Consider the following 25,422-nt stretch of genomic DNA (forward strand, 5'->3'; position numbering starts at 1 on the left):
AATTATAAAAAGAAACTAATCGAACAATCAGAAATACATTGAGAATTCATCAATAATCACAATAACAACAAAAAATTATTTTCTTTATTCTAGAGAAATAACTTACCTAGCTGAATTAAAATAAATTGTATTTTCCTAATTGATTTGTATTGAATTTGTCAATCCATTTCTTAGTTTATTACATTTAAAATTATAGTATGGGCATTATTATCTTTTATATTTAAAAGTATTTTTACTTCAAATAAAATTTTTTATCAAAAGGTTTTGCTTAGTTCAAATTGATTATTTTATCAACTTCTAAGAAGAATCCATCAAGAGAGTAAATGCTTTTAATTTATCAAAAAATCAAGTAAAATGCCAATCAAACAAACATAATTTTAGTATTTTTTAAATATTTGAAGTTTTCTAATTAAATTTTCCAAATCACTTCAAAATAATTTTATTTTTTAGAAAATTGATTTGTATATTAAACATAATTATATCTATTTTCGGTAAGTTAATTTTTTGAATGTGTGCTTCTTAAAAAGTATATTTCAAAGAAAATAGGGTATTTTGCCAAATAAGGGGAATCTCTTAAATTACCAACAAAATACACAGCTGATCCTTCTATTGAAAGATTTTATTTAGTTTAAATTGATTATTCTGTGAATTTTTAGAAAGTATTTATCAACAGAATAAATATTTTTAATTTATCAGAAAATAAAGAAAAATATCAATTAAATAAACATAATTTTAATATTTTTTAAGAATTTAAAATTTCTTAATTAAATTATCCAAATCAAATAAGGTTTTAAGAAGTTAGGCATCCAACTTAAAATATAGTATCAAACAATTGAGGGGGATGCAATCTCATATCAACCTTAGACGGTGTGAAGCAGAGGAGGGTAGCTCTTCGAGGAATTCACTTGCACCTTCGGATAGCTTCTGGTCTTGAGCTTCCATAAACAACTATCGTATCTTCGCTACCACCGAAGAGCTACCCCAATTGAAATTTTGCAAATTTATGGCAAGCAAATGAGATAATGTTGGTCCAAAACAAGAAGTCAATACTCAAAACAACAGTATGGTGATGGTTCTCAAGGAAATACAGTCCACAACTTGAAACAGAAGCAAGGGTCAGGTCAAGAGCAGGTCCAAGTTTAGAAGTTGCAGTTAGAGTGGAACCAAAAACTCTATCTTCACTTGTTCACATGGTAACTAGGAACCTGTCTTGCAGTGGTATTTATAATTCCATTTGCACAGATCTTGTTGACAGGCATCAGCCATGTGAACTGTGAAGAGGGTACTGCCCTTTTCTTTTAGGTCCAATGGGGTTGTGTGCATGTGCCTTACTCCTTGGTTAGGTCTTTTCTCTCCAGTTTTTATACCAATAATACCCAAATCATTTCTTGGAAGCACCAACATCCAGCATAAACAACTCTCCCTCTCCACAAAATATCATTTAAAAAAGAAAAAGAAATCATTTTTCGCATATAATACAAACATTCGTGCCTTGAATCTTCGAGGGTCGAGTTCAAATATCTGTTGAGTCAAAGTGGTTGGCTCAGTAAAAAAACTTTTGGGTTAAAATATTTTTGCTCATTTAATTTCTCTGTAATGCTTTTATTACCCTCAGGGATTAGAGTAGGGTCCTCTCTTCCTTGTAGGGTGCATGGTTTGGTCTATCTGGCTATCCTCCCCCCATCCGGCCATCCCCCCTTTGATGTTCATGTACACGCTTATATATATATGCACACATGAGCAGCGAGCAAGGCCATACCATTTACAGCTCTCTGTGAAGTGGGCTTGGAGTTTTTTTCATTGAAAGCATCAATGGCTGTTTTCATAGTGTTTCTTGTGATATTTCTCTTGCTGCTCTGTATCTCCTCTGCTTTGTTGAGATGGAATGAGGTGAGATACAGGAAGAAAGGCTTGCCTCCAGGTACTATGGGTTGGCCAGTTTTTGGAGAGACTACCGAGTTTTTAAAGCAAGGTCCAAACTTCATGAAAAATCAGAGAGCAAGGTGACTATTTTACATTAGTTTTTATGTTTCCTTAGATTGATGTTTCTCTGTTTCTGTTCTGTTTCGAATATTTTAAGGATTAGAAGGTGTTCTGTTTTTCTGTTTCAACAGACTTCAGTTTTCAGCTTGTGTTCATTTCAGTTTCGCGACTTCTAGGTTTAAGCTTTTGAGCTCTTCTATTCGTATTTGCTAATGATTTTTCTAGTTTTTTGATAGCCAAGCTAAGCCCTTCAAGAACCAGCACTTGATTTTTCAAAAGTGATCTTTCTTTTTCCACTTCAATCAGTGATGATGGCAACATCCCCATCCTTCCCTTTTTCCTTTTGGCTGTGGATTGGTCCATAATAACCCGCAAAACATAATTACAGTACCAAAAGCCAATCTTCTCATCAAACTATAAAGCTGTCAGTTAGAAGAGTTATAAAGGGTTTTCTTGTAAATGTATCATACACTACTTGAAGATGGTCTAATATCATATGCATGGCTTCTCTTATTAATATTGTGTTTGTTTATTTTTGTTTTAAATAACAGGTATGGCAGTTTTTTCAAATCCCACATTCTTGGATGCCCTACTATTATCTCCATGGATCCAGAGCTGAATAAGTACATTCTCATGAATGAAGCAAAAGGGCTTGTTCCTGGTTATCCTCAGTCCATGCTAGACATCTTAGGCAACTGCAACATTGCAGCGGTTCATGGCTCCACTCACAAGTATATGAGAGGTGCACTTCTTAGCCTCATTAGCCCCACCATGATCAGACAACAACTTTTGCCCACAATTGATGAGTTCATGAGAAATCACCTCAGCCATTGGGATAACAAAATCATTGACATCCAACAGAAAACCAAAGAGGTTAACTATTCACATATAATCAGCAAGTTAATCAAAGCCCTTAAGAAACTATGTTTCCAATTTAAACATGGTTCTGTTGTTTTATGCAGATGGCACTTCTCTCCTCACTAAAGCAAATTGCTAGCCGTGATTCTAGCTCAATGTCTCAAGCTTTTATGCCTGAGTTTTTCAAGCTGGTTTTAGGCACTCTTTCATTGCCAATCGACCTTCCTGGCACAAATTATCGTCGGGGATTTCAAGTAAATTTTCCAGGCTTTTCTTTTTCAAGAAAAGAATTCCATATGGAAATTTTGTTAATGTTCAGCAGTTAACTGTTCGCCCTAATTTGTTATACAGGCTAGGAAGAGTATTGTGAGCATGTTGAGACAACTAATAGAAGAACGAAGAGCATCGAAAGAAACCCACCAAGACATGCTTGGTTGCCTGTTGAAAAGTGAAGAGAGCAGATACAAATTAACTGATGAAGAAATAATTGATCAAATAATCACCATTTTGTACTCAGGTTATGAGACAGTTTCTACTACTTCAATGATGGCCGTCAAATACTTGCATGATCACCCCAGAGTTCTCCAAGAACTAAGAGTGAGTTCAAAACAAAACGTTTGAATTGAAAAAAAAAAATCTGTTTTTTTTCTTATGCCGTTTGCATGCTTGTGTTATTGACTGAATGTTCAATATATGCAGAAAGAGCATTTAGCAATTAGAGAAAATAAAAGGCCTGAGGATCCTATTGACGTAAACGACCTTAAATCTATGCGTTTTACTCGTGCGGTAAGAAATCTATAGTTCTTGAGCGTAGTCGTATTTCCTGATAGATGCTGTATTTATTTATTTATTTATTTTTCGTATCATGCAGGTGATTTTTGAGACCTCAAGATTGGCTACAATTGTTAATGGGGTTTTGAGGAAGACCACTAAAGAAATGGAACTAAATGGTAAAACTAAAAGCCTAGATGGCAAATCCAGTGCGAACATAGATTTACTTTTTTAGACTAATGAGCTGGAGATACTTGTGATTGAAAAAGAAAAAAAAAAAAAAAACTCTTTTTATTGTTGGGTTTTATGGGCTCAAGAAGCTTTCTTTCAGCTATTTTTTGAAACTTTGACATGCAAAAATAAAGTAATAGATGTCATGGAAGTATGATCATATCTTCCTTCCTTGGTGGACCATACACTATTATTATATACAAATCACACCAACCGACCCAGCTAGGCCACTCCTTTGTTGCCCCTAAGGCTTGTTTAAATTATTTCTGAAAAGAAAGGAAGCTTTTCAATGTCAAGAATGTTCCTCTAGTTGTAAATATAAGAATCTCAGATTGACATTTGACAGAGAAGAGAACTTTTTACTTTTCTTTCCTTTATTTATTGCAATAGTCGTTTGATCAGTTGGTGGGCCTGATCACTGGTTTTTCTGTGTGTTTCAGGATTTGTGATTCCAGAAGGGTGGAGAATCTATGTCTATACTAGGGAGATAAACTATGATCCCTTCTTATATCCAGAGCCATTATCCTTCAATCCATGGAGATGGCTGGTTAGTGACTGTTTCTTTGCCTGTTTGTCCATAGTTTCCTTCTAAGCAACTAATAAAAGCTTTGGTAAATTTGTAGGAGAAGAGCTTGGAATCTCAAAACTACATGTTCATTTTTGGAGGAGGAACTAGGCAGTGTCCTGGAAAGGAACTGGGAATTGCAGAAATCTCTGCTTTTCTTCACTACTTTGTAACTAGATACAGGTAAAAATTAGAGAACCCATTTGTAAATTTAATCCCCTGTTGATGGGTAAAATGATTAATTGGAGTAATTTGGATTAATGACGTACTTGCAGATGGGAAGAAGTTGGGGGAGACACTCTAATGAAATTTCCAAGAGTTGAAGCACCCAATGGGCTACGCATCAGAGTCTCGTCTTGCTAACTAATCCATGAATGTACATAAGAGATATATAGCAATTATCAGAAAAGTGGATAGGGATGTAAAATGTTGTTCTAACAGATAAGAAAGCGAGGACGCTGAACATTTCCATTTTTGGCAATGAACAACTTGTGATCTTCTTCTTCTTCAAATTTGTTGATCATCTTCCTTTTCTTTAGGCTTTGGTCGCAATTAGGGTCGTTTGGGATGGTCATAGGCCCGTAGGACACAAGGTTTTGTGGGTTTATGGCTCGATCCACCAGGTCGAGCCCATATAGTTGCAAGGTTTTGTTATATGCTATGCTAGTATCACATATTGGGAAAAACTTCTATTTAGACTTTCTTTTTTACCTGCAAACTTTTACACCAAATAAAGAAGAAAGCAGTTTGGACTTGACACAGTTTTCAAAGAAAATTAATTGATGAACGATGGAAAATACTGTTCTTGCAAAGATGAGAATGAATGCTTGAAGAAGTGAAAAAGGGAAAAAGGAGATTCCGAGAAAGCGCAATCAAATGCGCTAAAGAAGAAGAGGTTTCAATGGCGAGCTTCCATATACACATGCACCTCTCTTCCTCTCCAACATCATTACATTTCCTTTTTCTCACACTTTCCATCTATTCTTTTAATTTCTCTCATTCTTTAAAAAAAAATCAAATTAAAATTTTATTTAAATATATAATTTTTGTCCCCTAAACAACTAGCAATCCATAGAGATGATGAGCTACACGTGATGTGACCAAAAACTCAAGTAAAGTGCATTTAGAGAGAAGCATTAAATCTTTGACCAAAAAGGATGTTATTTATCATTATTATTTTTAAGACTAATTTAAAATTTAATATTGATCAAAATTAAATAAATATAATTAATATCAAATAAGGTAATATATCCATTAGAATACTAAAATTAATCTTTCTTAGTAGCAATATTAATGGTGGGGATTTCAAAATCAAACTAATTAAATAAATAAATAAATCCAATTGGTTCAAATGGGAAATTATGCCATGTTAAAAAATAAATATATCTAGTTGTCCCATTAGAATCAGATAATTTTGATTTTGGAATTATCAATCAACAATTTTAGTGTTTAAGAAATATTCACTTAAAGTATTTTTTAAATAAATTATTTGCAATTACAATCAAAACATTAAAAATAAAATTGTTAATTGTTAGCCACATATAAAATTAATCACAATTGTGAAATTAAATTGATGTTAAATATATCTAAAAATATTTTTTAAATTAAAATTACAATAATATAACTTTTTTTTTTTATAATTGATCCTCCACTATCATAAAGATTTTTTATTTAAAATATAAGAGATTTTAATAGATATAGAAAATCAATCACACAATTAAACTAATCCTTTATCTTATTTAAAAATAATTTATTTTAACTAAAAACCTATTGATAATTACTAAAAACAAATTATGGAGTCATTAAATTAATTACGAGTATTTTAATTTATTGATAGATATTCAAAAAATATAATATGATATTATCAGTTGTGTTTTGGATATACTATAATTTTAGAGCTATTTATCCGATACATAATTCATTTGATTTGATTTTTTTTATTTAAGCCATATTATTTTTTATAATTTATTTGTTGGAAGACCACATGATGTGTTTATTTTCTAAATCTCCTTTAACACATGGAGTGTTGTTTATGAAAAAAGCCATAAACTTTATAAAATTAAAAGAAAAAAGATAATAAGCCATAAAAGAAATCTCATGCATGCACAACACTAACCAGCAACTACATCTCATCCTATAACACAACTACCTCAATATCTGTTTAAATTTTTCCTTTTTTTAAAAAAAAATATTATAAATTTTAACAAAAAAATAAAAATAAAAAGAAAAATTGTCTTCTCCAACTCCAAGCTTGAAGCTCCTACACCCCCGACTCTTATTCTTTGAATAAGTCCCCGTTACCAGGAAAGCTCAGACACGTCTCCTACTCTTCCTCCACTCCTGCCGCTTTTTCCGCTTCGCACGTGCCACCCATCCTCCCTGTTTATATATACCCCTAACTTCTTCCATTCTTCTACCATTGCCCCCTCTCTTGGTGAAATACACGCTTCCTCTCTCTCTCTCTATATATCTCTTTCAAACAATGGTGGAACCTGCAACTGCAAGGGATACTCAGTTAGCGACAAAGGTCGTGCCTTTGTTAAAGGATGAGCTTGATATTGTTATTCCCACCATAAGAAACCTGGATTTTTTGGAAATGTGGAGGCCTTTCTTTCAGCCTTACCATCTTATCATTGTTCAAGATGGTGATCCCACGAAGACCATCACTGTCCCTGATGGTTTTGACTATGAACTCTATAATAGGAATGACATTAACAGGATTCTTGGTCCTAAGGCCTCTTGCATCTCCTTCAAGGACTCCGCTTGTCGATGCTTTGGCTACATGGTTTCCAAGAAGAAGTACATCTTCACTATCGATGATGATTGCTTTGTAAGCTTTATTGATCTGCAACTCTTTTTATCTTTCTTAAATTTTGTTTCTTTTATGTCTGCATCTGGGTATTCGTTTTTCATGCCAAAGTTTAGATCTTTTTGTTCTGATATTGCCTGATTTATGTGGATCTTGATTGTTTTTGTGTAAATTTCTCCTCCATTATTTGAATCTGCATTTTCTTTGATGAATAACTAGCTAAAACATAGTTTCGTATTTTGAAAAATGGGCCTTCAAAATCTGTATACTCTATATATTGACGTAATTACATTAATGGTCTCTGAGAGAGTTTTTTGAAATTGCAAATCAATGACTTCATCAGGATAATTTATATCAGCTGCTATGAAATCTGTATTATAATGGATACCAATGCGATCTACAGCTGTGAATTGTCATCTCTTAAATATTTAAATTGTACTGTTATGAAGCTTTCTCTTTGTTCTTTTTTGGTTTGAAATTTAAATCAATGATCCTGCAAGGGAAAACTTTCGCCAATAGCCAATAGTTAATTTGTAGTTGACAGGAGATTTTAGGATTATTACACATGCCGGATATAGTGGAAATTCTTGAGTTATTGCGAATATTTTATTCACACTTGTCCTTTGAAAGTAGCTATTCAGATTCAAGCCGTCTGCTAATAATAATAATAAAAAGAATGCCTTTTTTAATATTATTTCCATGTTATATTAGCCGGAGTTTTACCAGTTGGCCTAGCTTAATTATTTATGTAATATTAGGTTGCTAAGGATCCTTCTGGGAAGCCAATCAATGCACTCGAGCAACACATCAAGAACATTCTCTCCCCATCAACTCCCTTTTTCTTCAATACCCTTTATGATCCTTACAGAGAAGGTGCAGATTTTGTGCGTGGATACCCTTTCAGCCTACGTGAGGGTGTTCCTACTGCTGTATCTCATGGCCTCTGGCTCAACATCCCCGACTATGATGCACCTACACAGCTTGTAAAGCCTCTGGAGAGGAACACTAGGTATGCTATTGATGCAATAAACAGCAAAATGGTCTTTTGATTTCCTTTGTCTGGGCTTCATATCATGCTCATAAATTATCAGGTTTGTGGATGCTGTTCTGACAATTCCAAAGGGCACCCTGTTCCCTATGTGTGGTATGAATTTGTTATTCGACCGTCAGTTGATTGGCCCTGCAATGTACTTTGGTCTTATGGGTGATGGTCAGCCAATTGGTCGCTATGACGATATGTGGGCTGGCTGGTGCACAAAGGTAAAATTTCTTTCATTTCATCCCAGTTTTCTTCCCTGAAACAATATTACTCGACACAATTTGCATATTTGAATTCTCACAGCAGTTGATTGATGATTGTTTATAGGTGATCTGTGACCATTTGGGACTAGGAGTGAAGACTGGCCTTCCATATATCTATCACAGCAAGGCGAGCAACCCATTTGTGAACCTAAGGAAGGAGTACAAAGGCATATTTTGGCAGGAAGAGATCATTCCATTCTTCCAAGCTGCCACTCTTCCCAAAGATTGCACCACTGTTCAAAAGTGCTACATTGAACTGTCCAAGCAGGTCAAGGAGAAGCTCAGCAAGGTTGATCCCTACTTCGATAAGCTTGCCGATGCTATGGTCACTTGGATTGCAGCCTGGGATGAACTTAACCCATCTGGAGCTCCTGCTAAAGTTGCCAATGGCAAAGCATAGTTGATATTTTTCATTAGTGCAAATTTTCTTTTGAAAATCATTAATTTGAATACTATTACCCTGAGAGGGAAAAAACTAAAAGCTTTATTGACCAGTGTGGTCAAATGCTTGGATTTCTGGATCAGTGCATGTAATTTTACTTTCTTTTTTTTTTTTTCCAGTTAACTTCTTGTTATGAGCATTTCAGCCAATAAAGGACGTACTTATTAGCATTTAGAAATCGTAGTTCTTGACTTCGTTCGTCTTCTTTTCTGTTCTGTAATTAAGACAATGCTCATTGTGAGTTCTCGTTGGCATGATTCCTTGATAATACTACATGATTGTTAAAAATGGTATACAGTGCTTATCAATCACTTGGTCAATCCAAATTCAGAGTATCATATGCTCCATTTCCTGCTAAAAAAATGGTGTATGTCATGGGAATGTCTAAAGAAAATTCTTAGATATAACACTCGAATGATAAATCTAGGATGATGAATCCAACTGGTCATTTAATTCAATTATATATATTTTTTTAGTTTAATTAGCAGGTTTATTTTTTAAAACACTCTTCTCTAGCTTAAAAAAAATTTTAAGTGGGAAAAAGCAATTATACAACTTAGTCCTTGTGAACCCACAAACAGATCTAATAAATATTTATTAATATACACTAAAAGTTTAAATTTTATTAACGAGTATAATATACTTAAAAATCAGATTATAGTAATGCCTAAAGAAAAGAAATAAATCCATGCAAACTTTGTCAAGCCGACAGGCAATACACGTTAATTATTATTTTTTTATTTGTTAATAATACTGCATGTATGAATAGTGTTTTTGTAATAATACGGCTAAAAGGATGCAGACGATGACCAAAATCACCGGAAATTTTGTGGAAAAAGAAAACGCCGCTGCCGGGGATCGAACCCGGGTCACCCGCGTGACAGGCGGGAATACTCACCACTATACTACAACGACTTGATGTTAAAGCAATCAGATTGCTTTTTCATAATAGAGCCATTCGGTTTCTGGCTTGTCATCCGCTCAAATGGGGGATTAAATCCTCACGAATTCTCTGATCCTCATGCCATGTAAGTGGAAATCGAAGCTCAAATAACCCAACCCCGATCTAGGTCACAACACATCTTACATTTAAGAGCAATCCAATTAGCACATCTGCTAGCTAACTTAGAAACATGCCTCACCAATAGATCTGGATAAAAAGCTTGATATCATGAATGACAGCCTCTATCTGTCAAAAAATAGTGGATAACAATTCACTGCAAACTTTAGAGCAGCTGTCAATGCCGCGACTTCTGCTACCAATGGAGAAGAGCTACTGCTCGACCATCAATTCAATCCACATCCCTTCATGACTTCGTTGATGCTTCATTAATTGAAGTACAGTGATTGAGGGATCAACGAGGTCGTTTTTGTATTATTCTCAATTAAAAAAATATATTTTTACCTTATTACCCTTTTGCATTTTTTCATTAAAAAATTTAAGAGTTTTTAATTAATTAATTTATGTCCACTCATTTATTTTTCTTTTCTTTCTTCATCTCATATTCTGCCATTTTCTGAATCTAAAAATTGTATTTTTTATAACTGAAAATTGGAATTATAAATTAAAGTATAAAATTGAAATATTTTAGATTTATTTAGATATATTTATTATCATGCTAAAAATATTATTATAAATTATATTATAAAAAAATTATTATAAACTTTTAAAATTATAATATATTAAATAAATTATATTTAATTATCAATTATACTTTTTTATTTAAAAATAATCATACTTAAAATGATTAAAAATAATTCAATCGAATCAATTAAATTAAAATCAACTAGTTTAATTGAATAACATACATACATCTTTTAATTTTAATAAAATTGAATTATATATTTATAAATAATTAAATTGAATTTCTTGAATTAAAATAAAAAATAATCAAATTAAATTATTTTGATTATTTTAGTTGAGATATACAGATTTCAACCTGCAGCATGGCTAAAAAGAAAAAAAATATATACAAATTTTTTATTTTAGTTGAATTAAATCATGTAAATAATACAATTGAATCTTTTAAATTAATATTAAATAGCTAAATTGTACCAATTGAATTAAGATAAATTATTTGAGTTATATTATATACAGTTAATATAATTTAAATGAATTCAGTTAAATTCAATTACATATATAAATAATTCAATTGAATCAATATATTTAAAAATTAAAATATTTTAAATTAAATAAATTAAATTAAGATTAACTCGCGTAATTGAACACATACAATGAATACATGGGCTTCTTTTGATCTTAGTTCAATTGAATACATTCTTCGGTAATTCAATTGAATTGATATATTTAAAATTAAATTGAATTAAATCACATAATTAAATTGATCCTTTTTAATTAAAATTGAATAATTATCATATAAAATATAAATTGAATTAAAGATATAAAGTGGTAAGATACATGCTAAAATTAGCTATTCAAATTCAAACTCGAATTTGATTAATATTATCGATACTCAAATTTATTTTAAATTTAATTATTATTATTGAATGATATCGGAATCTATTTAATTTCATACATTTTAATTTATAATTTATATTAAATTTTTCGTTTCAAAAATCAATATTTTTTTAAAGAATATTTAAAGTATAATTTTTAAATGAAAACCTAGAAAAATTATAAATATTATTATAAAATATATACTTTATATTAAATTAATTATTTATATAAAAGATAGGATAATATAAAATCTAAATTTATTATGGGTATTAATTTTAAAAGCCAACCCATTTCAAATCCAATTATATACTATACTATTCAGATTTATAGTCTAAAATATCCTATATTAATTTTTAAATTACACATTAAATATTAATTTTTTAACATATTAATTAATATAAAATACTTTATATATTAATTAAAATAAAATTAATTTATCACAACTAAGTAAACGAGTATAAAGTTATTCCTATGTGCTGGTTGATCATTAAATCTGTTACGGTTGCTTTGAAAGAGAAAGAAAAGAAGTGTAGTATAGGAGAGCAAATGATGAGAAAATTTGTAAAGAATAAAATCTGTGTATGAGAGAATGGAAAATGTGCATGGGAAACTAAGGTTTGTAAAAAAATTTTCCAAGTGCAATTATTTATCCTTTATTATTGTTTGTTACAAAAATAAGACATGTAGTTAGAGAGAAAAAGACTAGAGTAAATTAGACATTTGATATTAGTAGAGACCCTATTGATTGCAGGTCAATTTAATTCCCTTAGTTTAATATATATAATATCAACGTTATATGAGAGTAAAGCAAGAGATCATATTCATTTGTAAAGCATGGAGAATATGCCTATGTAGTATGTCATGAACTAAGCATCCTTCAACAGAAGACTAGTACAAATCTTGAATTTCCTTGCTTGTTTAGCAGAGAAATAAAAATGGAAAATGGTCACAGCAAATTGCGAGTCAATAAATAATAATAATATAAATAGCATGAAACAATTAACATCTTACATCAAACTCAAAATTGGTGGAAGAGAGCTTCTAGTTCTGCCAGAGTTGTTAACTTCAACAGCATTTCAAATTTCATTTAAGTGGGGAGCACTTGGGGAGAATATATTTTACCTTCTATCTCCAGAAATTATATTTTCACAATCGGAGAACAGGGGAAACATCTATGTCATCTCCGGTTTAGTGGCACAGTAATAAAGAACTGAACTTCATTCTCATGAAATTGACATAGGAGTCTCCACATCCTCCGTCTTTTGACGCTTTGCTTCAGGCTCCTCCTCTTCACCATTTTCATGATTAAGATGGCCATTCACTGCCTCTGGACCCAAAAGGGAGACATGTTTGCTAGTAATTTGACGACCTGCCCTAAGTTTTGGCCCCCAATGCCTTTCAGGATTTGGAAGGAAGCGAGCAACCTTCTTTGCTTGTGCCTTGCTAAGAGATGCAACAGCTCGAGCAAAATTTGCCTGAAAAAAAATACAAGTTATAGAATTCAGGATGCCCACATACATACCATATAGAAAAAACATGTTAATGAACATGCTGGCATAATAAGATTGGCCTTATCTACATGTGGTTTGCACCACATGAATGGAACTCTCTCAACATTTTTTCTTTTAAACGCAATTTTTCAGAAATACTACGTACTTGAAGAACTGGTTCTTTGGCAAGTATCACACTTCCTGGTTGATCAGGTGCTTGAGCTTTCACGGGATGAATTTTTACCTGCATGAAAGACCATGATCCGCAATGTCATGATACTTTAACTGCAGAAAAAATGGAACTGCAAAAAGCTCAATCAAATTATGGCACATCACAAAGGTAGAGCTTGAACAAAAGTCCTTACCCAGCATCTCATTATATCCCAAATGACATGCATGGGAGCATCTGATTTTAGCCCTAATGGATTTACATGTGTACCAGATATACGGTATCCTGCATTGATCACGGCAGAGCGGAAGATCACTGCTTGTGGGGAAGTGCACTTTAGTGTTGCACAAAGGTTGTGCAGACTTAAAAAGAGAGGAACGTCAGGTAATTCCTGCAAATTGTACAGCATGAGAATGAGAACAACATTGACTTTGGCAAGCATTGAACCCTTGACCTTCTTTTCTTCTTCAGCAAAATAAAATTGAAGGGATCTTCTAATTAAATGTTGCTTTGATTTTTGTGTAGCAGAGAGATTAGTGCAGGTCAATTTGTTAAAACTAACCATTGAAACAGAAAAAAGTTAACAAATTAAAAAAACTAACCTCAGATACTGATGTCAGTACTGCAGAGATATGATCATAAGCAGGATAGCGGTCCTTCATGCATTTTACACCTCCCAGTATGGAACTCACCCATTCTTGATCATGAATGGGAGCAGACCATATAGGTCCACCCATGTTAAATTTCTTCCCACAATCACTGCATTCTTGAGGAACAGCAGGACCAAACCCAGGAAGATACCTCACACTGTTGTTCTGAAAAACAAAAACAAGATGATCCGCACAAGCTTTAAGAAGCAATTTGAACAAAGAGGTCGCATTTTCTAAATTTCTATTTTTAAAATTACCTTTCTATAGACAAAATAAAGGAGAAGAAACAAAATAAAGTTTCTCAACAAGTCAGAAACTAGGTATGAAACTGAAGTGATCTACCTGTCATCTACTTTATGCAAATTAGATGTGCTTTTTCCCCTATGAACACACCATTAATTCACAACAAGCACATGTAGCAAATGAAAATGGGACTCTAACCTTAGAGATGGTCCTCCCAATAGGCTGAAGATGAAAAGAATCACAACCAATGCATTGATAAACATAGGAGAGCTTAAGAGGAGTGTTTTTCATTGCACTTGCAGAACTGCAAACAGCAATTTGAACTTTCTGTCAACATGATGTTAAGGTTCTATCATGTTAAAATAAAAAAATTAATGTAACATACGTGTATATACGAACAAAAACTCGAACATAGAAGTCTATTTGGACAGAAAGCACAGGAACAATGTAGCGCTTGTAGCGATTTGCATGGCTCTGCAGTAAAAAGAAGGCAAAAAGAAAAAGAAAAAGAAATATGTGATTAGTCAAGAGAATTTCTCAAATACAAAAAGTACTATTTATGTCTAGTGGAAAATCCTCAAATCTATTCAAGGACAAAAAGAGGATCCAAGAAATTTAGTTTTAACACAATGCAGAGAGAGAGAGAGAGAGAGAAGCCAAGCAGCACAATGGGCAGCCAATATCTACCAAGCTTAGAGATGCAATTTTATAATGAATCAAATGCAAACTAAAGATGACACATCATACCGGCAGAAACATCAGCCAAGTTGTATGGTTTTAGGGCTCTTTACATCTATTATAGAGTTTGCAGAAAACAGTAGTCTGAAGCAGGATGATTTTACCATTTTTAAATGATGTATCAGTGTCCATAAGACAAATTGAAGGATTTGTAATCTATCACCAATATGCCTTTGAATTGATTATCTTTTCATCAATGAATAAGAAAACATGAAATTTTGATGAATAGCCACCTAGGAAAGTTTATTACTCAAGAAAGCACAGATAAAACTTCATAGTGCTCTCCAAAGAGAAATGGAGAACACACTTGTGGGGAAAATAAACAGAGAGAGAAATAAAGAACTCCAATGGTTTTGCAAACTCAAGTTTGTAAGAACTAAAATGTAGATATTCACATAATGAAGTTGACAAAAAATGCAAACGTCATTTCTTTACTATTTTCTTTTAAACAAAGCATGCAATAACATAGTTTATTATTTGATAACACACTGAATTTTAAAGACATGAAAGTACCTCTATGCTGGCAAGAAGGATCCTCAAAGCCATTTCGTGGCAATATTTCCCTCTCAATGGATAAGAGCCGTACCTAATTCAACAAGTATTTGTTAGAAGGTAAACATTAATGATGAATCTCAATCACTATCCAGATGTAACTAATGGTAGTGAAACCTTACTTGGAATAGCAAACCTCGCCATTACCTCCACAAAGCACTGCCATATCAGTTGCTGTACACATCAACAAGCCGCCATCAGCAACAGATTGAACTGCAGAGTCCAAAAATATTGAAGGTGATCCATAAGGATCAAGATCCACCTGACAATATTGATCGATAAAGAGAATGAGAAGGTCTAATAGAGCATGTGGAAATGAACAAAAAACCACGTACTTTTACATGCATATTTTTAGGAAATCAAATAAAACATGGATATAATATATGCATACCACATCAAATTCTTTTGGGTGGGTAAGCATATATACACGAGCGTCAGCAAGATGTGATTCCACCTTTGAAATTGCTATTGAACCATTAAACTTTATGTTTCTCCTGCAAGCTTCAACAGAGTCTGGGGAAGGAAAATAACAGTATAACTTTTCTGACGTATAATTTATTTGGATACCGGTGTTCGGAACAAATATAAATTGCACTCTATACTATAAAATGCCTAAGCATAAGTCCATCTTTTGTGAACGAAGAAACAGAACAAAGTCTCCCAGAAAAGCTAGCATAACAAAATTTACCTTTATCATTGTCCAAGGCCACAACTTGACCAATCCCTTCAACCTCACGAGCATATCTTAGAGCTCTCAACCCAGAAGCTGACAATGCCTATTTACCCAGAAAGGAAAGCACTTGAAGGCAATTGAATAACCATACAAAATACTAAAAAGATGCAACTACAAAGCAAATAGCAAATAATTAAGGAAAAGAGCATAAAATAAATAGAAAACTAGAGATTTGTAAACAAACCTCAAGAACTCTTGGAGGCTCCAGCACCCCTTGACTTTTGCGCTCTGTGGTCATCATTTGTTCTTCTGTTAAGCTACAAGGTCTGTCCTCTGTTATCTCTTCTGGTACTTCACATTCTCCATTTAATTTTTCATTATCCTCAGCACGCTCATTAGTAACCTCTTCAGCAGCAGATCCCAAAGCATCTTTCTCAGATACCTTTTCTTCACATTCTCCATTTGATTTTTCATTATCTGCAGCAGGCTTACTAGATCCAGAAGCATCTTTCTCTGATGCCTTTTTTACTGGTTTTGTTCTTCTGGACAACCTTGCTTCATGTTCCTCTTTGCGTTTAGATATAAAAGTCCTTAGGACAGCAATGGATAAGTCTCTGTTGTGCACCTGAGCATTTTCCAAGTTCAATTTTAGGAAACTTGTACAAAGAAACCATAATCCTAGCAGCAGCAGGAAATGACTCCATACAAAAGATAACATGATTCATATCCACAAATACAGTTATTACACTTCCATAGAAAATTTGAAGGGACACAACAACACTTAAGCCTCAACCCGAAAGTAGTTGGAGTTGGCTATATGAATCATTTCAACATTTAGCATTGTTAGACACCAAGCCTGAATCAATATCCATAACTTGTAAACACTTTGATATCACTTTCCCCCATGTCATCTTAGATCTCTTCTTCCCCTTCTCATCCCTTCCCCAACTAACTTATCAAACTTTTGTACTGGCGTATCTAATACTCTATGTCAGACATGACCAAAAGATCTTAGTAGACCCTGTCATTTTATCTCCAATATGTGCCATATGCATTCTCTAAGGGATGTGGTGACTTTGGTCTCATTCCTAATTAAAGGAGATACATCTCTGTGAATTAAACTAGCAAATAAAAGACCTGAAATCCACAGCTTGCTTTGTAGAAGAATTGGGATACTCAACCACAGGATGTTTTCTTCAATTAATTGATTGCATAAGTTTATGCAAGTAAAACAAGGAAAAGTTACATTTCTACAGCTTGCAAGTAACAATTCCTGCAATGCTATTAGCATTCCCCACTATCGTGATAAAATAAGTCTGTAAACATCCACATTAGGACCCAATGTAACATAGTCTCAAGATCAAACTCAATCATTAAAACATAAAAGCCTTATTTCCTCTTCTAATCTAAACTATGAAAACAGACAACTTCAAGACCCCAACTTCTCCAATCCAAAAGGTCGAGTTCGTTACTGATCGTTTTCTACAAATTACAATTCCAGAACTCACCTCAAACACGAAATCCAGATGAAAATCAGCAGACAAAACCATATAAGACAATTAAAAGAAAAAGATTTTGATACCTGAGCTTTGTTGAAAAACACTTTGTTTTTGTTATGCATGAGAATCTCAGCCTCCCCTTCCTTGATAATGGTATAGTCATCGAGATCCATAGTCAATATTTCTCTGTTTTCATGCACCAACAAAAGATTACTGTTGTGGGTCTTTGCTTCTTCTGCAAATTCTCTCCTATCCTGGTCTTCAGGTTTCCGCTCCCTGGAAATTGAAGAAAGAGACTTTAACAATGATAGGCTCAGAGTACGTGTTGAGAAGAGATTCTGTTGCAGTTTCAGAGTTCGTGTAACCGTCAAGGTCATGGAACTAAAGAGCTTTATATAGGTGGGTATCCAATACCGCTTCCTCAATTTCTTCAAAATTTGCAATTTGCCTTAAACCCTAATTTCTCACCCCAGTTTACGTTAGAATAACCATATACTTTCTTGCTAAAGTGAGCTGGAGGTTGTGTTTTCGTTGGGTGGATTTTTGAAACTTTCCGGGTAGATGTCAGGTCTCTGATCATGGACCTGGACCTTCATTGTTTGGGCCAAGTTTGGTGCGTGGACCCGCCTTTGAAACAATGCTATTTTATTTATTTATTTATTAAAAAATGTGTATATTTACATTTTTATAATATTTTCTTCCCCTATTTTTACAAAATTAATTGTCAAATAAATTTGAAAGTAAAATTAAGTAAAAAAAATAATATAATTATATAATCATACCTTTTTTTGTAATAAAGTTGTTTAAATTAATTTGAAATTCTTACAAATTTTATATTTAAAGTATTAAATTTAAACTTAAATAATAAATTATTAATTATCTAAGGTAGTGCTGTGAAAATTTACTATTCAAAAATTGTAATTCCAATCCTGACAATTGTAACGGCTGACTTTTTATATAACATTGACGAGTTAGATATTTATCTATTTAATTTTTATAATATTTTTATCTATTAAAACTTAACATTTACTTGGATAATTTACATGTTCTACGATAATAACGCTAATACATGCCAATTGTTTGGAATATAGCTTTTAAATTTAAAAAAAAATATTCTTCTATGAAACTTTATAATAGTGGGTTTAATATAAATTTTAAATTTATATAAAGCATTCACAGGTTTAGTATGATATTAAGTGTATCTGAGTAAATTTAAGAGTGTTTTATTCTCCGATCTCATCTCTATTTAAAAATAAAATTTATATAAAAATAAGTCTATTTATTTATTTATTTATAAAAAAATAAGAATTAAATTTAAAATCTTTCAAGATGAATACACTCACTGTCAAGTCAGTTTCGTGAAAGTTAAAATCAATTTAATAATTATTAAATTAATTGTTTTTTATCAACCTTTATATATAATTAATTAAATTATTAGGTAATTTAAAGAAATGTTTTTAGATTTGATCAAATTTATAAATTAATCTCTCACTAAACTTTGTGTAATAATTTAGTCTTTAATTTTTATTTTTGTACAAAAGGGACAGATGATTCGCTCATGGAGTATAAAATATTAGAGGATACAAAACTTAAAAGGTGAGATGAGCATAGTGCATCTGCTATAACTTATAAGGTTGGATAGTGATCCACTTGAACTTACAATTTTGAGACAATCCATATGAGATTATTCATTGTAATTCCATGTGTAGCTCCAAATCAATTTCTGAGAAGTCCCGACAATCATACATGATCTAACGTTGTCTCCTACATTCATATACTTTAAGAATACATGTACAATATGGATGATTCAATAAATTAGTTAAGTTTTGAGGAGTTTCTCACCTGAAAAAGATAGAGGATGCTCTCAAATATAATAGTTTTATCAGGATCAACTTTATAGGACTTTGTAACAACTATCCATGAAAAGTCTGTTCAATTTCGATGAGATTATGTTAGTTTCTCAATCTTTAGAACATAGGCCATCATGTGCTTGTATATCAAAACTTATCTCTAAAACTCTTTTTATTATATATTTGTAAATGAAAACTTATAAATAATGCCATTACTCTTAAAATTTAAATATATCCACGTTATCCTCGATTATTCCACTTTCTTTTTCTCTGTCACTAAGAATAAACTTGATTTGACTTGGTAAAGTAGAGGAAAGTAAGAAAAAAAAGATTTTTTATTATTTTTTACTTGGAGATTTGAAGGCAGTGATAGCTATTTGAGATGGAGAGATGTCAAAAGGTTGCAGTGTTCTTAAATCATTTACAGCACCAACAGGAGCACCATCGCCTCCACCAGCGACAAAGACTCAATCTCAATGGGATTTCACCGAAAAGACTATGGGATTAAGGCAGAGACTCAATTTTGACGGAATCCCATGACTGCACGATGAGCATATGGTATCCTATGGTCTGCTCAACCTTGCGATGGATGAACAACGATGGAGGATTGAGAGAGATGAGAAGCTTCTAAAATAGGTTTTAGCAATTCAGTCATTTTATTTTATATTAACGATAATTTAACTTCTAATTTAATAGAAGGACCAATTAATTATATTATTCATAAATATTGAATTAATTTATTACACACAATTTAGTGGGGGCTACTTTATGGATTTGGTCAAACCTCATGGACATTTCTGTAAATTATCCTAAAATATCTATAATGCATGTGTAAATCTATATACAAATATTTAATTTAATAAAATCTATTTTCATATTTAAAGTTTCACCCATAATAAAATTCTTAATTTATATGCCAAGGAAGTGCAAAACTGATTCAAGAGTCCATTAATTTGAAATTCAAAACCAAGAAACTGTGTAATATATGAACACAACTTGAAAAAAGAGCAAGAACGTGGCCCATGCAGGTCTCGAACCTGCGACCTTCGCGTTATTAGCACGACGCTCTAACCAACTGAGCTAATAGGCCGATGTTGGGATGTAGCAAACAAGCCTTCCTTCATTGGAATAGAAATGGGACAAGCAGTATCCAACCGATGACGAGAGGAATAATATTACAGCAAATGAAACAGCAGGACTCGGGGTGGGCACTTTACTTCTATGTTGCACCATTGCTGCCCCAAAGATTGACTCTTTCATCTCTAACTCACAGAGAAGGCACGAAAGAAACTATCATACACTTCGCTTCTGTTTCTGGTTATTACATTTGTTCCATATTTCACTGATTTGAGTTAGGATTTATACCGAACTATTGTCTGTTGGCGGTGTTGACAAAAGGGTAGCCCATGATTTTTTTTTCTTGACATGGTTGAAATTTTCTATTAATGGCTTCAGTTTCTTGCGAGCATAATTATTATTATGAACTTTGGAAAATGCTTGTGCATTCTGTGAATTTATAATTGGATGCAGTTGTGTTGTGTGTGCACATTTATTAACTCATATAGTTGTTCTCTTCTCTGTCACTGTCACTGATCGTGAATAAAGGGTTCATTCAAATATCAATTCCGAAGTTAATAAAGGAGCATATCCTCTTCTTGACATGTGTGTGCACATTTATCTGCCTGGGAGAAAAAAAAAACAGGTGTGTTAAGCGAATAGGTAGTATCTAGCCATAGAATCCTTGAGTTTTGAGTTTGGCAAAAGTAGAAGGCTGCAATTTGGATAGCATTCGTGGCATCTACAGGGTAAGGTGAAGGTGAAGGTGTTTGATCTGTTAAAGCAAAGCACATATTCATGATTTTAATACAGCTTTCAAATCTGTCTCAAGCACATTATATGCAGCACTGTAAAAAAAGAATGGTTACACACAAACTCCCTTTTTCAAATCAAACCTGGCCAATGGAATTTTTCAACTCCATGAATGAAAGTTTATCAACTTTTAGAGATTCTGCAAATCAAACACTTGGATAGAGATGGCAATAACAGTAGGATCAAGTGCAGATATCGCTATATTCCTATCTTCACCTTTGTGGATTAAAATCGGAACACCCTCACTTTTAATATTTATCGGCGCTGTCTTATCACACCACGTGTCCTATGATTATGGCGTAACCGAGCGTAAGATATCTAATCCGATGCTTTTACCGGGCACTGTTTACAAGATCCAATTATAGAGTGACACATATTGACCGTGCTGGTTACTATTTGACAGAACTTTTATAAGGTCGAGCCAATGGTATCTGGAATGGGATATGAGATGAGAGGATGATTCTCTTGCCGACACGCGTTCCTCTGACACGGCTGTTTACATCATGGATGAGGATAATTTGCAGCTTTGATCACTCCTTAGAATCTCATATGGAGGATGCTCGAGATGGTTGAACTCCAACATATACCAAGGGTGGCTATTGGTTCAATTCAAGCTAACTTGTGCTTAAGGAACTTCCTGGGTTTTAAGCAATAACAAGCCAAAACCTCAAATGGGTTATCTTTCTTAAAGACAGAGATTACAAGAAGAGAATCTCCCTAGCTATTTCTCCTTTGGAATAGTAATAATTAGGTTCTTGTTTTGGCAAATTGGTACTGAAATAGTTGAAACATTTAAATCAGTGGAGGCCAGCCAGCCAGCCAGCCAACCAACCATCCATCACTTGCTAGGACCACTTCTATAGGTTGCCTAATTTAGGAGTGAATTATTTCACAATAGACAAGTTGGCCAAACAACCCATGCTCATATAGATGTATTTGTTTATGCTTTCTCTTACAAAATCCAGAAAAATACACAGTAACACTTGTTCCCCTTTACCTAAGAACAGTTCCATATATGGCTTCCCAACACAAAATTAATCCTAAGCATTTGCTTTATGTGCATTCCCATACGTGAAATTAGCTACCCTTTAAATCCAGCTTGATTCAATCATTCTACAAGCATTGCTAAATCCAAATTTCCCTTGTTTCCCATGTTCAATTCATCAATAAGAAATTAATGGTCAAACGACAGCATTACCTCAAGACAGCTAATTGGAAGATAAAGCTATGAATAGGTTAGACAAAGCTAAGTAGGTTTATTTGATCCATCGTTTCTAATGTACCATTGACAAGCTACTGTTTCTGATAGTGAGTCCTCTCTTTTTTCTTCAAATCTTTGTGTAAACATCAGCACCTACTTCTTTATTCTTTTTTGGTTTTGATGTGTTTCGAAGTTAGCATGGTTAACAAAACAAAGTCAAAGAGAACTTTTTTAAAGCACCCAAATTTTCAATGTTCTCAAATAGGTCTAATTCAATGCTTAAGTGTATTTAGTTTAATCAAGGCGTTAAATTCAATAGTTAATCTCCTATTTCACTTGTAATTTTGGTTTTTTTTTTAAAAAATCTATAGGACAGACCAAATGAGAGTAGGCTCAGCAGTTAATAAAGATAAATATTACAGAGTGATGTTAGAGAGATCTCAAAAAAGAGATTTGCGGTTGGAAAATTTCAAACCGATTCTTGGCTTACTCTTTTTTTTAAATGATTTATATATATATATGTAAATGTATATACTCCATCAGTGAAAAAAATAATATAACAACTAAAATTATAATATATTTCACAATTAAATTTAAAATAATAAAATTTTATTCGATTGATACATATATTTTCGTTTGTTTCAAAAAAATATTTATCTAGAAAATATTTTCAATATATTTTAATAATTAAAAAATTTAAAAAATTTAATGAATAAAAAATATTTTACTGATCGAATCACATATTTATTAAGATTTTTATATATAAATTTTTTAATAAATTTTATTTTTAAATTAAAATTAAATAATAAATATTTTTCACAAAATATAATTTTTATAAAAAAATATTTTTTAATTTCTGTAAAGAAACGGAGGCTTAATCTAAGTAAAATTTCCTTTTTTTCTACAATTACTTAGTCAATTTGGATTATCCAAATGACCAAAATATTATATCTTGGGTGTTCAGTCCAACAAAAGCTCCTTGGGGTTTTTTTCAATTTAGTACTGAGAAAAAAGAATTTTGATAATTTAAGTTTAAAAAAATTTAATCGTCAATTTGGAGTTTTACCACATATGTCCCGGTCAAACCCATTTTTGGCGCGTTTTATATAGCTTCGCGCTTTTAATAAAATCACCAAGAGATTTTTCTTTTAACCGAGCTAAGTTTATTTTTTTTAATAATTAATATATTCTAATAATATATTTATACTATATTAATTTAATAATATTATTTATATTATTTTTTATAATAATAAATATTTTTTATAACTTTTAATATATTAATATATTTTATTATTAATATTTAAATAAAAAATTACTGATTCTATATAATTTCAGTATTATAAAATTAATATTATATTAAAATTAATTGTGATTAAACGTGTAAAAACAATCCAGTCATATCATACAAATCTATTCGATAATAAATTTTTTTAATTATTTTTTATAATATATTTTATTATTTTTAATATATTAATATAATAATACTGTAATTAAATAGTATTAATAATTTTATTTTATAATTTTAAATTTTTTATTATTAACTTTTATAATATCTCTATATATTAAAAATAATAAATTATATTAAATATAATAATTAAGTATTAATAAACTTATGCTTAATACTATTTTTAATTATGGTATTACTATGATAATATATTAAAAATAATATTGAAATATTTATTATTATAAAAAATTATATTATAAATAATATTAAAATATTTTAGATTTAATTCTTATAACTTTAAATGATTATATTGATTAATTATTTATTTATTTTACAATATTATTGAATTATTTATAATTCATAAAATAAATAAATATATATAAATATTTAATATTATAAAAATTAAATTAAATTTTTATTGAGTTACTCTTTTGCAATCGTAAAAACACTGTAATTTAAAAAATATGATAAATATTTATCAATAAATTTATAATTATATTATTTAATTAGAGTATTATTATATTAATATATTAAAAAATAAAATATATTATTAAAATAATTAAAAATATTTATTATTATAAAAAATTATATTATAAATAATATTATTAAATTAATATGATATAAATATATTATTATAATATAATAATAATTAAAAAATAAAAATGTAATAATTATTTTTTAAAAAAAATTAAATGTATTGAATTGTATCAATTAAAAATAATTATCAATTTAAATAATAGCAGTTATAAGTGTATTATTTTTAATGTATTATTATACTAATATTATAATTAAATAATATCAGTTATAAATTTGTTAATATGCTGATATTATATTTTATATATTTAATTATTTTTAATATATAAAAATATTATAGAAATTAATAACAAAGAAAAATATATAAAAAATATTTAAAATTATAATATTATTCTGTTATTAACTTATATATTTGATTATTTAAAATTTATTAAAAAAATAAATAAATAAATTAATATAGTTATAAAATAAATTAATTAATTACTTAATTTATTTATTTTTTCTCTTTCATAAATTATAAATAATTCTAATTACACTATCATTTTATCTCATAATTCTAAATATTAATATATTTTATACATTAATATTTAATTAAAAATATTATTTACACTATATAATTTTAATGTCATAAAAAAGTAATATCATTTGGCGATTAGATGCATAGAATGGTACGAAAACAATTCAATAAAATATAAATTTAATTTTTATAATTTTAAATATTTATATTAATTAATTAATAAATTAAATTTTCTTTAATGAATTATAAATAATTCAGTGATTTACTTTACGTGCAGTTTTTTTATTATCACCTTTTATAATACTTTTATATATTACAAATAATAAAATATATAAAAGTATAATAACTATTTATGAATAAATTTATAATTGATATTATTTAATTATAGTGTTATTATAATAATATATTAAAAATAATAAAATATTTTTAAAAAATATTATTATAAAAAAATTATATTATAAATAATATTATCAGATAAATATAATATAAATATATTATTATAATATATTACTAATTAAAAAAAATAAAAAAAACAAAAAAAACTTAGAGTCAATGTCAATAGACATATTCTTTA

The 25,422-nt window shown here is 30.8% G+C and overlaps 3 protein-coding genes and 2 non-coding genes across 7 annotated transcripts; 2 read left to right on the top strand and 3 right to left on the bottom strand.

Moving 5' to 3' along the window:
- The first annotated feature begins 965 nt into the window (after nucleotides 1-965).
- Nucleotides 966-4,920, top strand: LOC110619853 (cytochrome P450 85A). Its single transcript, XM_021763426.2, has 9 exons — nucleotides 966-2,003; nucleotides 2,535-2,856; nucleotides 2,946-3,095; nucleotides 3,193-3,438; nucleotides 3,541-3,627; nucleotides 3,713-3,791; nucleotides 4,284-4,390; nucleotides 4,467-4,591; nucleotides 4,684-4,920. Exons 1-9 carry the CDS (start codon nucleotides 1,813-1,815, stop codon nucleotides 4,769-4,771), a joined length of 1,395 nt encoding a protein of 464 aa, XP_021619118.1. The 5' UTR covers nucleotides 966-1,812; the 3' UTR covers nucleotides 4,772-4,920.
- Nucleotides 4,921-6,794: 1,874 nt separating this feature from the next.
- LOC110630638 (UDP-arabinopyranose mutase 1) lies at nucleotides 6,795-9,133 on the top strand. Its single transcript, XM_021778153.2, has 4 exons — nucleotides 6,795-7,238; nucleotides 7,976-8,226; nucleotides 8,309-8,477; nucleotides 8,584-9,133. The coding sequence occupies exons 1-4, from the start codon at nucleotides 6,891-6,893 to the stop codon at nucleotides 8,917-8,919; spliced, it is 1,104 nt and encodes a 367-aa protein (XP_021633845.1). The 5' UTR covers nucleotides 6,795-6,890; the 3' UTR covers nucleotides 8,920-9,133.
- A 671-nt stretch (nucleotides 9,134-9,804) lies between these two features.
- Nucleotides 9,805-9,876, bottom strand: TRNAD-GUC. The gene has a single exon. It is a non-coding gene; the product is annotated as a tRNA-Asp (tRNA).
- A 2,499-nt stretch (nucleotides 9,877-12,375) lies between these two features.
- Nucleotides 12,376-17,845, bottom strand: LOC110630617 (probable tRNA (guanine(26)-N(2))-dimethyltransferase 2). 3 transcript variants are annotated; one of them, XM_021778139.2, is made up of 12 exons: nucleotides 17,517-17,842; nucleotides 16,179-16,559; nucleotides 15,950-16,037; nucleotides 15,653-15,774; nucleotides 15,384-15,523; nucleotides 15,223-15,295; nucleotides 14,357-14,445; nucleotides 14,170-14,275; nucleotides 13,681-13,893; nucleotides 13,275-13,469; nucleotides 13,076-13,153; nucleotides 12,376-12,894 (listed from the first exon to the last, which is right to left on the bottom strand). In XM_021778139.2, the coding sequence occupies exons 1-12, from the start codon at nucleotides 17,808-17,810 to the stop codon at nucleotides 12,643-12,645; spliced, it is 2,031 nt and encodes a 676-aa protein (XP_021633831.1). In that variant the 5' UTR covers nucleotides 17,811-17,842; the 3' UTR covers nucleotides 12,376-12,642. The 3 variants fall into 3 exon arrangements, with proteins under 3 accessions (XP_021633831.1, XP_021633835.1, XP_043812998.1); XM_021778143.2 differs by having other exon boundaries at nucleotides 12,513-12,894; nucleotides 13,349-13,469; nucleotides 17,517-17,844; XM_043957063.1 differs by lacking the exon at nucleotides 12,376-12,894 and having other exon boundaries at nucleotides 13,135-13,211; nucleotides 13,349-13,469; nucleotides 17,517-17,845.
- A 2,454-nt stretch (nucleotides 17,846-20,299) lies between these two features.
- On the bottom strand, nucleotides 20,300-20,373 carry TRNAI-AAU. Its single transcript has one exon. It is a non-coding gene; the product is annotated as a tRNA-Ile (tRNA).
- Nucleotides 20,374-25,422: the final 5,049 nt, after the last annotated feature.

Source organism: Manihot esculenta, chromosome 1, assembly GCF_001659605.2.
Source record: "Manihot esculenta cultivar AM560-2 chromosome 1, M.esculenta_v8, whole genome shotgun sequence".
NCBI classification, from domain to species: Eukaryota; Viridiplantae; Streptophyta; class Magnoliopsida; order Malpighiales; family Euphorbiaceae; genus Manihot; species Manihot esculenta.

Excerpts from the sequence above, each read along its gene's own strand:
- LOC110619853 (XM_021763426.2), top strand. The coding sequence starts at position 1,813 with ATGGCTGTTTTCATAGTGTTTCTTGTGATATTTCTCTTGCTGCTCTGT. Across the intron at positions 2,857-2,945 it reads TCCAACAGAAAACCAAAGAG|ATGGCACTTCTCTCCTCACT; the intron begins GTTAACTATTCA and ends TGTTTTATGCAG. Across the intron at positions 4,592-4,683 it reads TACTTTGTAACTAGATACAG|ATGGGAAGAAGTTGGGGGAG; the intron begins GTAAAAATTAGA and ends ACGTACTTGCAG.
- LOC110630638 (XM_021778153.2), top strand. The coding sequence starts at position 6,891 with ATGGTGGAACCTGCAACTGCAAGGGATACTCAGTTAGCGACAAAGGTC. Across the intron at positions 8,227-8,308 it reads CCTCTGGAGAGGAACACTAG|GTTTGTGGATGCTGTTCTGA; the intron begins GTATGCTATTGA and ends ATAAATTATCAG. Across the intron at positions 8,478-8,583 it reads GGGCTGGCTGGTGCACAAAG|GTGATCTGTGACCATTTGGG; the intron begins GTAAAATTTCTT and ends GATTGTTTATAG.
- LOC110630617 (XM_021778139.2), bottom strand. The coding sequence starts at position 17,810 with ATGACCTTGACGGTTACACGAACTCTGAAACTGCAACAGAATCTCTTC. Across the intron at positions 16,038-16,178 it reads AGCCTCCAAGAGTTCTTGAG|GCATTGTCAGCTTCTGGGTT; the intron begins GTTTGTTTACAA and ends CTGGGTAAATAG. Across the intron at positions 13,470-13,680 it reads TACTGACATCAGTATCTGAG|GAATTACCTGACGTTCCTCT; the intron begins GTTAGTTTTTTT and ends TACAATTTGCAG.